The 16,044-nt window shown below is 42.6% G+C and overlaps 2 protein-coding genes across 4 annotated transcripts; one reads left to right on the forward strand and one right to left on the reverse strand.

Moving 5' to 3' along the window:
- Positions 1-250: 250 nt before the first annotated feature.
- Positions 251-7,156, reverse strand: LOC108926032 (putative RNA-binding protein Luc7-like 2). The gene is made up of 9 exons (XM_018738460.1): positions 6,520-7,156; positions 5,558-5,652; positions 5,159-5,257; positions 4,895-5,005; positions 4,572-4,715; positions 4,133-4,309; positions 3,153-3,286; positions 1,134-1,325; positions 251-814 (listed from the first exon to the last, which is right to left on the reverse strand). The coding sequence occupies exons 1-9, from the start codon at positions 6,578-6,580 to the stop codon at positions 568-570; spliced, it is 1,260 nt and encodes a 419-aa protein (XP_018593976.1). The 5' UTR covers positions 6,581-7,156; the 3' UTR covers positions 251-567.
- Positions 7,157-8,680: 1,524 nt separating this feature from the next.
- fam234b (family with sequence similarity 234 member B) lies at positions 8,681-15,689 on the forward strand. 3 transcript variants are annotated; one of them, XM_018738444.1, is made up of 12 exons: positions 8,681-8,962; positions 9,817-10,362; positions 10,596-10,718; positions 10,945-11,178; positions 11,648-11,763; positions 12,108-12,258; positions 12,481-12,631; positions 13,240-13,434; positions 13,585-13,666; positions 13,808-13,984; positions 14,191-14,311; positions 14,430-15,689. In XM_018738444.1, exons 1-12 carry the CDS (start codon positions 8,926-8,928, stop codon positions 14,690-14,692), a joined length of 2,196 nt encoding a protein of 731 aa, XP_018593960.1. In that variant the 5' UTR covers positions 8,681-8,925; the 3' UTR covers positions 14,693-15,689. The 3 variants fall into 3 exon arrangements, with proteins under 3 accessions (XP_018593960.1, XP_018593962.1, XP_018593961.1); XM_018738446.1 differs by having other exon boundaries at positions 13,808-13,972; XM_018738445.1 differs by having other exon boundaries at positions 13,243-13,434.
- Positions 15,690-16,044: the final 355 nt, after the last annotated feature.

Here is a 16,044-nt window from a genome sequence, read left to right on the forward strand (position 1 = left end):
ACTGCCTACTGAATGTTTTGGTTGTTGAACTGGCAATGACACTTTTTCTATGCAGCACTTTGCAGAATACTCAAAATCATATAAGCATTATTTTTAAATTATTCTCTGTGATCCTGGCCTGTAAACCTGTACATTTTGTGCGCGTGCAAATGCATAATATTCATATGGCGTAAGTTAGAATTCACAGGAGTTGACAACTTTTATAACAATAATGATCACAATATAAAAAAAAAATTCCATGCTAAAAAAATAAACAAAAAGACTTTATATAGAACTTTTCTGTACATAGTTCTATTGTAGAAATCTTCCCTGCGGTGTGTAACAAATCCCACCAGTTTTCAGAAAACTCACTAACATCCCTTAAATTCACCACCCAATATCTTGTTTTAATCTCCACTATTCTTACTCTTCTAACAGCATTTCAGTAACTTCCCCTCTTCGAAAAAATTATACCCCCCCGTACCTCATTTAGTACATATTCACACAAACTTTGCTTCTGTACCACTTCTGCACTCTTGTCTGAAGGTAGGGCTTTGTTACAGGCGATTCCCACACACCACAGCCACCTTAGAGCTCCCCTGATTCTCTCTCCTCTGAACTAGAAAGCCTGTTTCTCTCAAGTGACAGCGACCGCTCTTTGCCTCGATCAAAGTCTCTTCCTCTAGGAAACTCTAGTGAGTGTGATTCTTCTCGCTGCCAGGCCACACTCTCCTTGAGCCACTCTCGTCCCCCTGGTCCTTGTCCCTCCTCTCCACTCTCCAGCGGCAGTGGCTTCTGCCTTTCTCTCAGGTGTGGAGATCTGTCTCTGGAGGACCTAAAAATAGCAAGGTTGCATCAGAAAACAACACCCAAGTGACACTTACGATTCTAAAATAAAAACAAAAATTAACACCACTGAACAATCAAAGAATCTGAATAGCTTGATATTATTCATACAAACTACTTCAAACCAAATTTTTACTAGTCACACAGGTAAAAATAAAATGTACCCAACTTGTTAATGGAACAAATCGAGTGAAATGAAAAGTTGCCTTCTGTTTTTCTGTTAATATCCTGGTAAGGCAGTAACAGTGAGTGCATTACACAGTTTCCGCAATAAATGGGGACTACCCAAAACAAGATGAAGTGCATACCTCTTCTTCTTGCTCTTATGGGAGTAGGAGTGTGAGTGAGAGTGGGAGTGTGAGCGTGAGCGATGCCTGTTCTTGTGCCTGTGTCGCCTCTCACGCTCTCTGTCCCGCTCCCTGTCACGCTCCCCTCCTTCCTCGCGGGAACGAGAAGGGCGATGTCGTCTGCTGTGGTGAGAGGAGGAGCTTCTGCTGTCCCTATGGGGGAAAGAGTAGACATTGCCTTCAAAAAAAAAACTGACTTTGAATTATACTGCATGTTTCTGATGCCTTTGTTTCTTATATCATCAAAGTAAAACACAATTATTGTAAAATAAACTATTACTTAAATACAATGTTAATTGATGTAAAAAACTAAATTCAAAAATTTTATCATCTAAGTACATTAGAAAATCACAATCATTAAAGAGCCATTAGCACACATGTAATTGAAAATGCTGGTATATAAGCAATAGCTAAGTGGACCACAAATCTGTAACCCGTGCCTCTGAGCTCTTTCCGTCATTATACCAGTACTCCTTGATTTGTGACCAACCGGACTTACATCAGCCATCCCGTTAACCTTATTATATTATTTTTTAATCCTGATGTTTGCTCATAATGGGTAACAACATCCGATCCATCTGCACACTATAACGTCGGGCTGGCCACAGTGATGCAAAGTTATTGTTTAAGTCTCAGTTAGCGTTTGGGTGTCTACCGGCAATTGCATTTTATTACAAAACTCTGATGAACATAGGTTTTTTTTTTTTCCCCCACCATATGAACCAAACTGCACTTAAGTATCACGTATTTGCATGTAAGTTTCTCTTCCTGCTAATGTAATGCACACGTATTTTCTATGAGATGTAAGTTGCTTTGGAGAAAAGCATCTGCTAAATGAATAAATCAGAATCAGAAAGTTTTATTGGCCAGTGTGGTTCTAGGTGCCTCCAGTATTTACAGACAAACAGCTGACAGAGAATTACAGAATGACTAAATAATAACATATTTACAGAGTATACAAACATAAGAGTATAAATAGTAGTATAAATACTAAAAAAAGTAAATAATTAAATTACCAAAAGTGGTTGGATAATGTTGCACTGACAGGACACCTATAGAGGAGTGTTAACTGTTCATGACAGTTTTTATAATAAATGTAAACTCATTGTTTTTGATTGCTTTCAAGTCACTTTTTCAAGTTAAAAATAACTACCTGTAAAAGTGAGTGTTCTGGTGGTACAGAAAAGAATGTAGAAGAGTAATTTAGAAATGAAAGCACAATAGTGCAGCATGAAAATACTGCATTTAGATTATTATTCTAAATACTCTATAAAAGTATTTTAGCATGAATGATGAGTGAAATTAGTGAAAAAATAGGAAAGCCCTTTAATAAAATATAGCATTGATATGTAATAATTGTTTATATATCCATGGTGTATATAATCAGTACAAGGGGATTTGTAACTTACTACATGGTTGCCAGAACAGAAGCCTATTGTATATTGAGGTCTATCTGTACTTCAACCAACTGAAGTTGTAGAGGCAAAATCCCTCTCATAACCAATGAGATCTGTTTAAACTGAAATTGTGTTTTGTTTCTCAATAAAACTTTATCTATCATGGCAGCTACATAGACAAAAGGTTACCATTTCAGTTTTATAGAAATCAGGCTGATTTTGCGGGGCTTGTGCCTCCCTCTAGGACAATAGCAGAGGAAACCGATACATTTACATATTTAGCTGATGCTTTTCTCCAAAGCGACTTTAGAATGTTAAGCTAATTAGAATTATCTATCCATTTATACAGCTGGGTAATTTTTACCAGAACAATTTTAGGGTAAATACCTTGCTCAAAGCTACTAAAGCTGAAGGTGAGATTAGAACCTGTAACCTTCAGGTCCAAAGGCAGCAGCTCTAACCACTACACTAGCAGCTACCCAAATACCCAATTGCATGTATCCAAATACAATTTGTCATAAGTTGCTCAGTAACCATCTGTACTCACGGCTTATTCCACAGTGACAATATTCCAAAACCTTACCTCTTTCTTTCCCTCTCTCTCTCTTCCCGCTCTCGTTCCCGCTCTCGCTCCCATTCCTTCTCTTTCTGTTCCTCTCTGTCACGCTCCTCCCGTCTCCGGAGTCTCATTTTCTCCTGCTTTTCAGCAACCATTTTCTTTTTATGAGAAGGACAACATCATTAGGTGCTTTTAATAAAGAAAGCATACAGAATTCTTGTACAATAAATGTATTTTTGTAAATTCTTAAACTTTTTTTTTTTTTAATCAACGATGCAGTTCCACGCCGGCAGTTAAACCTCAAAAGTTTTATTCTTTAGCTATTCTTTTATTCTTTATCAATCCATCTTCAATATATTCTTGTGAAATACAGGGAGCTTATCCCAGAACCACAGACAGGGTACACCCTGGACAGGACACCAGTCCATCATAGATGATTGCACAACTATGATAATAGAATTTGCTGATGGCCTTATGCAATGTAACAAATATGAAACTGACTTACACAGCTGGATGTTTTAATGAACAATACAGGGTAAGTCATTTGAGCAGCAGAGGTAGCTGTAATTCTTTGTCCTTAACCATGTTATTTCTTCCTCCCTATAACATTTGTATTTAGTTTGTCATTGCATTCAGTTTCTTTACTCAGCAATCACGTCAATCAGCCTTTTGTGTTTCTCAGAGCTGCAGAGATTCAGTGAAAAATACTGTTCATCCGATTTATTTATTTGATTTGGTACTATGTACTATTAACATTACTACCCTTTTTGCTGACATCCTTGCCCAAGAATTACAATGTTAGACAATTAACGTTATAATGAGGTACACATTTATACAGAAAGATATTTTTACCATATCAATTTATAGTAAATACTTTGATCGAGGAAACTACAGCAGCTCACACCAGGAACATTCACAGTATAACTATGGCAGTCGATGTAGAAAAGTAGAATAAGAAATCATGAGTGCAATCTCCCTTTTCCCCCCTTTCACTCCTCTCTCACCCTCAGTTTCTCCAACTTCTCACGGATCTCAATGAAGCCCAGGTGAAGTTTCCCTCCAAAATGGTCAGCAAGGCGACGGTCATTATCATGAAGACCAAGGTAGGCAGAACAGACTTCACAGACTCTGAGCTTCTGCTGCTGGAAACTGGAAGCTGGCATTGAATTCCTGTATATATCCTATTTATTAACACAGATACAGAAATATAGATGTTACGTTCACAGAAAGACAATGCAACATATTCTTCTTCTTCATCTATGTAAATGCACAACTTCCAAGCTTTTCTAATTATAAGAATCAATATCCTGCTTTCACCATTAATTTAGTAATACGATTAATAGTATGACATGAAAAGAAATTGACATCACAGGTAAAATAAATGTTCCGATCAAAACCACAATACCAACACTCCGGCAAGTTCTGGTTGGAATAAACCTTCACCTCTGCTTCTCTTTTCAAGGCCCGTGTTTTCTCCACCTTCTCCAGCAACTGCTGTGCCTCTTCCACATTCCCCTCCACTCCCAACTGTTCTGCTTTTGCCAGCAGCTTCCCAATCTCTTCGTTGAGCTCGTGCACCCGCTCTGCCTGGAGACAGGAACAGGAAAAAAGAACACTGACTTATAGACCAGAAACAAAATCTCAGAGTGAGAGACTGCCTACTGCACCTACATGCAAATGAGGAAAACAGAAGGAAATATTTATAGCAAACAAATCTGCAGTAATAAAACTGTGTATTTAAAAAAGAAGAGGAACAAGAGCAACACCTTTGCTGCAACCTCCGAACTGATCTCCTCTTGTGTTTCAGCCAGGCGTTTCTTAGCCAGCTCCGTCCTCCGGTCACAGTCCGCAATGAAGGACTGCAGGTGCTCTGTAGCCTGAAACACAGACGTAAGAAGATAGATCAGGTACATCAAGAAAATCACATATAAAAGAGGTGCAGAGGGACAAGGTAGCTGTGACAGACTTACATAACATCACAACAGAATGATGAGGGACATTACATGAATAGCCAAAGGAAAGAGACTTACATCAAGCTCAAAAAAATACTCCTTCTGCTTGGAGGCAATCTCATAGTCAGCCCTGAGGGCCAGGTCATGAATCTTCATACACTCGCCCAAGTCCATTCGCTGTGTTATGAAAACATCGAAATAAGGTAAACTTCTCTGACTAACAAGTCATATAGTGTATACCTTATAAATGCTGTCATGTTACTTACTAAGCTCTAGCTTTTGAGTGTTCAGGGTAACCATTAAATCATGTCAGTATGCACAGAGCTTAATGTAACACAGTATGGGATTCACACTGAATTATCAGAACAGTATGATATAATGTTTTATGATGGAATATACAGATTATATGAGCAATATCAATTGTTAAATAAATAATAAATTGGTGCTGAAGAGACGCATGGCCTACAGTATACTTACCGTGCCGGACAGAATGTCATGAGGACAGGACTCCAGCAGGTGACTCTTGCACACCCTCTCGTCTGTGAACTTTATTCTCTGCCGCATGCTGTCCCCTGGAAGCAAACACACAGCATACTGATTTGCAAATCGTGTCACGTTTTCACTCGTATTATTTTGAAGTGAATGATTTTTTCCCCGAGGTGCAAGTGTAATTTAACCCTGTCTGTGAGAGTACTGCCAGTGCAACTACTGGTTTCTGAATTGTAACAAGAAAGTCTCAGTTGTAGCTAAATATTTGTGTAGTTTTTGCTAAGTTTGGGTGCCCAATACTGAACAAGCTGTAACTCCACTGCCTAATTTCAGTATTCATGTAATGAGTCACCCAGAACTCAGGATCATAAACCAAATAATGAGAATATTAGTCTATAATTAGATCACTCTGGCTTTCCAGTCTAGAATAGTGCGAAATACTGCTCCGCTTCCTTCTGGATCATGTCATTCAACTATCGCTCCAACCTGCACTTAACAAACAAATGCACGGAATAAAGTTCAATTCCACATCAGAGCTGTCAAACACAGATCGTTTGAAAACGAAGTCAGTGACATACGCAAAAAGCATGATGAAACACAAACTAGCGCAACACTTTTGCAAATCGAAGCGTCACTTGAAAACGCAGCTGCAATTAGAGACATTACTTTTTTTTATTATTAAATTTAAAAAAAAAAGCATGACGTCTGTAACGTGTCTAGCTAGTAGTGGCACCTGTCTGCCACACGTGTGCAGGCAGGGAGGGAGGGCCGCTTCAGCCCGACTCAGTCAGTGAAGCCCCGCTAAGCCTAAGGCTAGCTGTTCAGCAACACTCAGTCTCAAAGTCACACATTCCCTTTGGAACTTAAGCTGCGGGAGGAGAGAGACCATTTCATTTCGCTCTAACAGACAGAGCACGTCTCGGTGCAGTAGTGTCTGCCACCGAACTCACCGTCTCTTCCGGTGCCCATCAGCTGGTCCAGCATGGCCCGCATTTGCGCCTGAGCCGACATCTTCCCCGCGTCTGCGTCTCCGTCTCACTGTCGGACTAACTGTGACTGTAAGCCCGGGAGCACGAGCCCCGAGCACGAGCCCCGAGCACGAGCCCTGAGCACGCGCCCACTCGACTCGCGCAGCGACAGCCCGAACGCGACAGGCCTATCCTATGCTTCGCCGAGGCTAACTTTCCGGCTAAGACTGAGGCGAACTTCTTCTTGAGATTCCCTGGCTTGAAATCCCTCTCAGTGTCACCGGAGTTAAAACTACTGACAGTTCAGATATCCCTCTCCTTATCTGTTAGTATTAATCCTATGTGTATGTATTAATTAATCGTCCGTTATCTTCTGGGTCTGTCTGATGATAGTACCGAACGGCTAGGTTGCTAGCAATAATATCAAAAGTTTTTTGCTCTTTTACGTAAAACGCACGTTTTTATTTTATTTATTATTCACTTTTAATTCGCACACCGGTTATGTACGAATTATTTCAGTTGTAATTCGCATTTTTCAGCCCTATATCGCTTGGCTTCCTCTCCTCCAGAGCGCGCTCTGCTCGCTCTCCGAGCCTCTATCCCTTCCTGGCTCGAGGAAGCTCCGCGCGCTCGCTGACTCCGTGTACATTTACGTCATCATCATTCCTCATTATCATGTAGCCTCGCATTTGTACGCGATGTTTTCATTCATTCCTCTCTGCAGGTTTTTCAACCCCACATAATTTCTGCTGGTATTTTAAGAATATGATTAGACCTCTTCATGATTTATTGTTACCGAAATGGAAAAATAAATTTAATCTGAAAACGTCATGTACGTAATTGTGTAATTTGACCTGTATGACTTGATTTTTTTTTTTTTGGTATGTTATGTTTTTAGTTTCATTAGATTAGTATTCCTTGTTGTTGTGCGCCTATTATAACCTGCTTCGATGACGTATATAACAGGGGCTGCCTTGACATTTCACTTAAGGGGAACAATTTCAGCGCTGTATATACACAATATCTGAAAGTACAGTAATAAATAATGAAAAGAGAGAAAAGCGGTTGCTCTGTAGTCAGCTGTGTACTTCTAAATGTGTCCAGGAACATTAGTCCGTGATCCACGCCACACTGACTGTACAAAAAAGTGCTGCCACATGACAAATGTCATGATTTGTGCTGGGTAGTGTCGTTAAAACTACATGTTGTTCTGCTTGAAAGACATTTGTGATTAATAAAACAGCATGCGGGCTTTTTATTCTTTTGCAGACGTTGCTGAATATGTTAAATCGCTACAAGCAAGCCCGGTGTAAAACGATCTGTTGAAGCACAATGGGGGGGCGAGTCAGAATGTCAGCCAGGGGTTAAACAGGCCTGGCTTTCAGCCTTTGACTTGAATCAGCTGTCAGTGTGGGACACCAGGTCCCCCTGTGTGGTATTTCTGTTCCCTTGTTGCACATGGGTCCCCCACAACACCTACTTTATAAACATTTAGGATTAGTTTATGTCAGCAACCTACACTCATGACTTCTTGCCTTTCTTCCAAATTGTAACGACAATAGAAAATGGCGTCAAATTTGTATGCTGACATTCTGCACATAACTCCATGTAACATGAAAGCAAAGCGGTCATTTAGCATTGACTAGAATTTTGGGAAACAAGTAAGTATAAGAATTTAGTAACGTTCAAGTAGTCCTAAAATGTGATATACACTGTATTTCCCTATTAAACACTATGTCATACATCCAGCTTGTTTAACTACGGTAGCAGAAAAAATACGCGGAACAGGGCAAATTCTCGCTTAAACGTCACATAACCAACACAGAAACAATGAAAGGCATTTCTCTGCTTGTCTTATATTAACAGTACAATAAAAGCAGAGAAATGTAATAATAATGCCTGTAATAATCCACTTCCCTAGAAGCTATGAAAATTATCACAAATACTGTGTACACCCTAGACTAGCTGTGGACGCTGTATAGTATAGGCAGTAAGTCTGTTACACTTCGAGAAATGGGACAGGATTTAAAAGAAAAAAAAAATAACGAACTGTGTGGAAAGTAAACCGCTGAAGTAGGTGAGGAACACTTTCTCGTGCGCGCGCACACAATTGCTCTCTCTCTCCCTAACACACACACACAAACAGACAGACAGTGAGAGTCGCTCTTTCCCTCTAACACGCACACAAAACCGCAGGAGTCGTTATAAAGTGATGCCGCTGAACCGCCAGGGCAGCCGCGCGCACGCGCGCAGTAACTACGTGTCCCAGAACGCGCTGACAGCGAGCTCTGCGTGAGCCGAATCTGCCCTTCATGGCAAACTGAATCCCGCTCTCGGCGATCGGATGACATCGGGCAACTTGTAACGTCAGCCTGCGCTGTGTGCACGATGGCCGCCGCCTTGTCCCGAGCCCTCAAGCTGCCCGGTAAGATGGAGGAGGAGCGGCCGGGCCCGTTCCTGGTTCGGCCCCGGTCCGGTTCGGTTCTCCCATCGGCATCGCCGTTCTCTCCCCCCTGCCTCGCTTCCCTTCCCGTTAGCTTGTCGTGCGCCCGCAAGAGTCGCTAATTGATCCGATGAACACGCGCGGCACTTCGTTACTATCGTGGCGGTTGGTTTCCTAAAGCAGCCGTTCTCGTCGCTATCCAATGATGAGGAGATTATTGACGCTAACATGCCGTACATGTTCGTTAGCCTCCCTTCCCGCCTGCCCTGTGGCGTAGCTTTACTGTGTTAAGATCGTAGTAATCGTGGTTACCCTCCCGACTACAGGGCACGCGTTACTGGCTATATTTTACAACAGGGTTCACAGCTGCAGTGTAAACATGTACAGCGCGCAGTATTTGTGTTATTTCAGCTTCCAGCACATCATGATCATCATCATCATCATCATCATGACATGATATATGTTAGCGGATAGAAAGAGGAACGGAGAGTCGCCCTCAAAGCACAGACAGATACGCCGTTTCCCTTCCTTTCCCCTTCCATCTGGCTCATGACAAAAATAAATAAAAAAAAAAAAAAAAAAAACTAGGCTACCCGGTGTCTCTGTATGTTCCCAATAAAACACGTTTCACAGATGTTATTTTCGTCCCTTTTTCGGTCTTGCTGCCTCTTTATGTGTTAAATCCCGAAATCATCATGTGTCCCTGGAACTGAAATATACCGAGACGATTTTTATTGAAGTCGATCAACTGTTTCTGAATGCGGGGCTGTTTTGTGTCTCCAAGAACTTTTCGGTGTCGCGTGAATATGCTGCGCTGTGTTCGCTCACCTGGACAGGTAAAAAGGGCTCCGAACTGGGGGAGTACGATCCCCTCACCCAGGCCGACAGCGAGGAAGAGAGCGAGGAAGACGACCTGGTCCTCAATTACCCCCGCAATGGGCTCGGCAGGGGAAACTGCATGGGTGCGGGCGCGGGCCCGGCCGAGCTTCTGGGCAGCAGGGCTGGAAGGCTGGTGGAGGAGGAGGAGGATGAAGTGGATGAAGACGAAGATGAATGGAGAGATCGGTATCCCAGCAAAGCCCGACAGGACAGGGATGAGCTGAAGACCAGGCAGTACTGGAGCCAGAGGGAGAGTAGCAGAGATGCCGGGATCGAGGATAGGGGCTGCGCCAGGTCCGGCGGTGACTCTGGCCTCCGCCTGGACCCGGCATCTGACCCGGAGGCAAAGAGGGTCCGGATGCGCGGGGCAGTCCGGACGGCATTTTTCTTGGTGCCCCTCTGCTGTGCTGTGCTTCTGGTTCTGCTGTGTGCTTTTCTGCTGCCCTGCCAGCAGGGGGAGCTAGACAAAAGACCCCAGTGGGAAACGGGGATGGGTGAAATAGGTGAGTGACGCCACTTTGCCTTCCCGCACGTACTGATGGGATTACGCTGTATTGGGACTCGCTTCGAAGAGAAGTGTGTACTTGTCCGCATGCAGCCGCTGCAGTGAGCGCTGCCAGAGAGCGTTTCCAGAAGCTAAAGGGTTACTTAAGACTGTGTCGGTACTGCCCTGGTCATCACAGTGTAGGAACTTTAAAAGTACACAAAACAGTACGTTAATAGTTGTCCCCTACAGGAAGCAACTTGCCGCCGCTTGGATTATGGGATGTCGACAATGACACTGTTGAAGATGTATTGGTATCGGTCATTCAGCCAACTAATGACAGCCTGCTTCCAGGCTCCCAAGGCAACAACAAAGGTACTTCTTCGACTGGTTTGGTGAACTCTTTTGTATGGTACGCTGCATCTGCTGACAAAGAGGATATCTATACTAAGCGAATATTATGTTTCCCAGTGCTGTTGTGCTGCGGTGAACTCCATGTTATTTATTAAATCTGGTATGCCGCTCCAGTGAAAGGCAGCTGCCAAACACTACAGGTATAAACTGATTGGTCTCACGTTCTCCCCCCTTGTCTCTCTGCCAGAGTACAGTGTGGCCGCACTGTCTGCTGTCAGTGGAAAGGTGCTCTGGAAGACGGCCCTTAAAGAGGCCACAGTGTGCATACAGTGTGGCCTACGACCCCAGGCACGCCCTGCGATCCCTGCGCACAGAGCTTTCCTCCAGCGCCACTCGGCTCCAACAGCACTGGGGAGGGGTAGCGGGCCAGTTTGTCTCCTCATCGGATCGGCCCATATCACCGCGGTTGATGGCTCCACTGGTTAGAATGCAGCTTTAAATTGCATAATTTATATACAGTTTATAATATAATTAGGGTTAGTCCTCCTCTAAGGGAAGTTTACTGACCCCAGACTAAGTGTCAGTTAGGGTTAGAGCATAAAACCTGTAAATTTCAATGACACACTCGACATCCAAGAGTTTTCGCTGCATTTGTCGTTGAATTCAATAATACAATAATACACATTTGCATTGCCACCTGATCTCATCCCAGTCCTTTCTTATTGTAAAATTAAACTCTCATAGGACAGTGATACACAAAAATAACTGGTGAATAGCCTCTTCTGAGGCTACCCAAAAAACTGGTCCCCTTTGCAATCTTTGTATGATGAAAGGATCACAAGTTCTTACATCATGTCCTTTTTTCTACAGCACTTTCAGCATTAACTCCACTTACTATTTGTAATGTTATGCTGCAGTACATGTCTATTAACGTGTTCCCCCATTACCAGGTAAGACACTGTGGACTGTAGCGCCTGGAGAGATAGTGTCGAAAGCAGTATCTGTACCTGATCTCACAAGAGACTCCATTCCTGATCTCCTCATTGCCACCCTACCGGCAGACCAGGTGAGGCCATGGAATTGCTGCTTTCACATCTTTGGGCATTGTAATATTCAGATGATTTCTATAGCCATCACCTGAGTTTACTTTAAGGTTAAAGGCCTTAAAACCAGAACATTTCAGACACAGTGCATTTAGTCATTTCAGGGTTTTCTTCTCGCATCATGCAGCTGCAGAGAACACGCCGCTAAAATATTGCACTGTATTATTGTGCTCTGCATGCTGTTTTCCACTATTGACAACTTTTTCTATACTAGACTCACTTTGCATGCATTTTCTGCTCAATTATTGCATTGTTATCCTGTTAAATGTATTGCCATGTACAATACTAACAACCATTTTTGTCTCAGGTGTCTGATCTCACACTGCTCCTACTCTCAGGGGTGTCTGGTGCACCAATTGGGCACCCCGTAACCTTTAACCTCACTGCGCAAGGCAAACTGATTGGCCCTGAACTGCATGTCACTAGGCAGGGAGCGTACTACATTCTGTTTGGACTGGGTGAGGAAGTCCTCTGGGTTTGCTTTTCAGATTAGGTCATCATGTGTTGGAACAAAATAATTTTCTTCGGCATCAAATTTGCAGTATTCGTTTATCAGAGTAAATGTACATTTTAAATGATATTCAGTGTAAAGTGGGTCAAAATGCTATAGAGCCAGTGCATCTGAAAAGTTTGCAGTGGCAGTTTAATGTTTATGATTTTTGGATGATTTCCACCCTCAGGAACCGTGGAAGCTGCCTGGCTGATGGACATCTACACACAGGCAACAGCCAGCGCAGCCAGTCGGGCGAAGGTGTCACCCACGGTAAAGCTGAAGGATCCCATCTGGGAAGCAATGAGGAAACCAAACTCCTCTGTCATACACATTTCCAGGTAGAAAATGCTCTCTTTGCATACTAGGTGTTTCTCCAACTAAACCATAGCCAGGGTTTAATTCTTCTCTCTTTGCTGGAGGTTTTATGTAAACATTTGATTCTTGTTAGAATTGTGACATCTGAACTCAAAAGCAACCAATTTCAATGTGTACCTGAACAAAGTGGGGAAACTTGAGACTTTTAAGTACATAAAAGAATTTTACCCTCAAGAACCAGCAAGCTGACACTTTTACTCCAATACAGTGTCCATTTACCTGCTACTCCACTAAGAGACCCACTTCTCCATCAGAGAGTACATAGCAGCTGGGACTTATAAATATGCTCACACTTTGAGCTGATCAGTTACTCTGAGAATTGCATAGAAACTTTTATGTGGAACAGATAAATATGACACGCCTACTTGCCCTATACCTGCGAGAAAAGTTTCTAGTGGGCTGTAATCTCACAATGCTCTCTTATGGTAGTCCTAACACAATTTGAAATGTCAAGCGTATTCAGTAAAACATCTAATCTATGGTGTTCTTATAAAATGGTAAATATCACAGGGTGTCACTACAGCTGATGGGTGTCTCAGAATTGCACCTGTTTTCTGCTTTGCGTTATCAGCAGCACTGAGCAAGTGGACTTCTTCCTGCCCCTGGTGGCAGGACTGTGCAACAACCACAACAACCTCGACCCCTTGTCCAGCCTAAACTCCAGCAACAGTGACTGGGTTCTAGTCTCGGGGGCTAGCAAGCTGTCAGTGCTCAAAGAACGGGACGCACATGTGGTTTGGACAGTCAGCTCGGCGGCCATACGCAGGTGAAGCAGAGGACAGAGCGACAGGGATTGCAGTGACACAGGGGCTGCATGAATGGGCACAAAAACAGAGTAAAGCGGTCTTGTGAAACCCAGCTAGAGGAAGTTAGAATTCAAAGGTTAATTTTTCTTCCATGTATTAATCTGTTCCAGTCGTCCAACCCCTGGACATTTCAATGGAGATGGAATCCCAGACATCCTTATCCAACAGTTGGTATCCCCCAGCGTAAAAAAGGTGCCACTCAATTCTCCATGAAAGCGTTTTATCGCATGTACTGCATGTAATACCAAAATATACTGGCCAAATAGCCTCCGTGTGTATTTTTTTGAGGTCATCGTAATGATGGCAGACCTGTACATACCACTCATCTTTCAGATCCAGATTATTGATGGCGGAAATGGACGCGTCCTGTGGGAGGCAGAATTTGTGTGTCCGCATTCAGTTTTGGAGGGATCCTCACTTCTTACTACATCCGGGCTCTCTGTTTTTCTGTTCTGGGCTGGCGACCCCCAATCTGCTAAGAACCTCACGAAAACAACAGTTAGTAGGCTTGTGCGTTCCTAAACTGAAAATGGATTGTTCAGTGTGAAAGCTTTATAAATGTACAAAGTATGCAGTCAGTGTTGACACTGTAAGTACCTTAGTTCCTTAACCACTATGCTATCACTTGACATTAGAGGTTAGAATAGGTGTGATGTCAATAATGTATGAAATCGTACAGTGGATATAATAAATTTTAACTAATTTCTGATCTATAGGGGTCCCCAGCTGATTCACTAACTGATCCAGTTCTCCAGAGACTATACCTGCTACACCCTACCTATCCCACAATCCTTTTGGAGCTCACAAGTACAACTGACACCATACTCACATCTGCAAGTAAGCAATTCACAAAACTGATCTCGTTATGATCTCAAATCATCTTAATCTTGTGCATCGCTCTCATCAAGTTATGCCTCTCACTCTCTTCTTCTCCCTCTCATTCTTTCTCAATCAGTCAGTTACCAGGAGCAGCAGAAAGATGCCTCCTACTTCACCATCTCCTCTCGTCGTAGCCAAGAGGGTCTTAGGCAGGGCTCCCAGGTGATCAGGAGCATGAGCCTGAGAGCGTCAATCGCAGAGAGCCAAATCTGGAGGCTCAGCGATGCCGGAAAAGCAGGCACCCCAATCAGACCTGGGGATTTTGAGTTAAACAAGTTTTTCAGACAGCTGGCCTTTCGACACTATGAGGTAAAAGAAAAGAAAGTGCTTAAAAGATAGGAGGATGCTGGCGGAGCACTAGAAGATTGCTGATGGAGGAGCTGAGATGTAGGTCGTGTCCTGTTTTATATGTAGTAATTGCAACTTCACTGCTGCCCAGATGAAAACAAGTAAGCACTGATGAGAGAAAAATGTTGCTGACATTTGTTGTACATAGTAAACAAAGGCTGGTTCTGAAGGAATTCCAGAATCTTCCTGGAGCAGCATGTACTTGAAGACCAGAGGTGACCAAACACATGGAAACCTGTAATTGAAAGGACACCACTAAGTTGCTCTCAGCCACAAAGTGGTTGGCAGTCTTTTTCATTTTCTAAATTGACTTTTTTTTTTTTTGTCCAGAAAATGTGATTTGTTTGCTTCATAGAAATGCATAGAGAAATAATAGTATGATTGTTAGAAATGGAAATGCACTTGATTTTATGTTTTTACCTCATAGCAGTAAATACTCCTAGAAACAAAAAACATTAGTTTACAGAGACAACACTGGTTTTGTGAACATAAACATTTCATTGTGAGGACGAGACTGTCGTTGCACAGAAAGCACAACAATGCATGTTTTTGTTGCACACATTATGCCTATGAATAGTTTCCGTCACCTTTAGTACATATCATCCATTATGTGTCAGCAACCTAGCTTTTCCGTGGTACAAATTTGAAACCGTGACTTGAAACACGAGCTGAAGCATGCATTGCCTGGGGTGTCCGCGCACACTTTCTTTGTGCTCTCCTGTGTGTTCCTGCCTTGAACAAATGCAAAGGTGTGCAACTTATCAAACTCATAGGTTTGTATAGTATTTATGTTTTAAGTAAAGTAAGTGTAACTCATTTCTGGAGAATTGACAAAGCGCAGTGGAAAAAGGTGATGCAAAGTTAAAATGCTCGTGGTTAGTGTGAGGCCTGCAGGGCCGCTGTGGAAAAGAGGGAACTGCACTGAGCAATGACAAACCTGTTGGTTCACACGTTCATGAAATAAAAGCACTGGCTTCAAACTGCTTAATTATGTGGTGCGTGCAAACCTTTTCCTTTTAACTTTATTGATTCTAGGTACGTGTTTGGAATGTAAACAGTACACCTGTTTGTACATATTGATTATAACACAATGGAGTAAACAATGTCTGTGACCACTGACAATAATAAACCATGGTTTAGACCACTGTAAAGTGTGTAAATGTAAACTGTGTGTCTTTGGTAGTTATTCAGCTTGTCATGAGATATGCACTATAATTACTGTCTGATTTTAATTTAAAAAAAAAAAAAAAAAAAAAAAATCTACATGAGTAAACTACCCAGAACCTCCGAGAACCTTCAGCGGTTCACCGGCGTCGTTCTGGCTTCAAATACAGCTGTGGGCG

The sequence above is a fragment of the Scleropages formosus genome, chromosome 3 (genome assembly GCF_900964775.1).
Source record: "Scleropages formosus chromosome 3, fSclFor1.1, whole genome shotgun sequence".
Taxonomy (NCBI): domain Eukaryota; kingdom Metazoa; phylum Chordata; class Actinopteri; order Osteoglossiformes; family Osteoglossidae; genus Scleropages; species Scleropages formosus.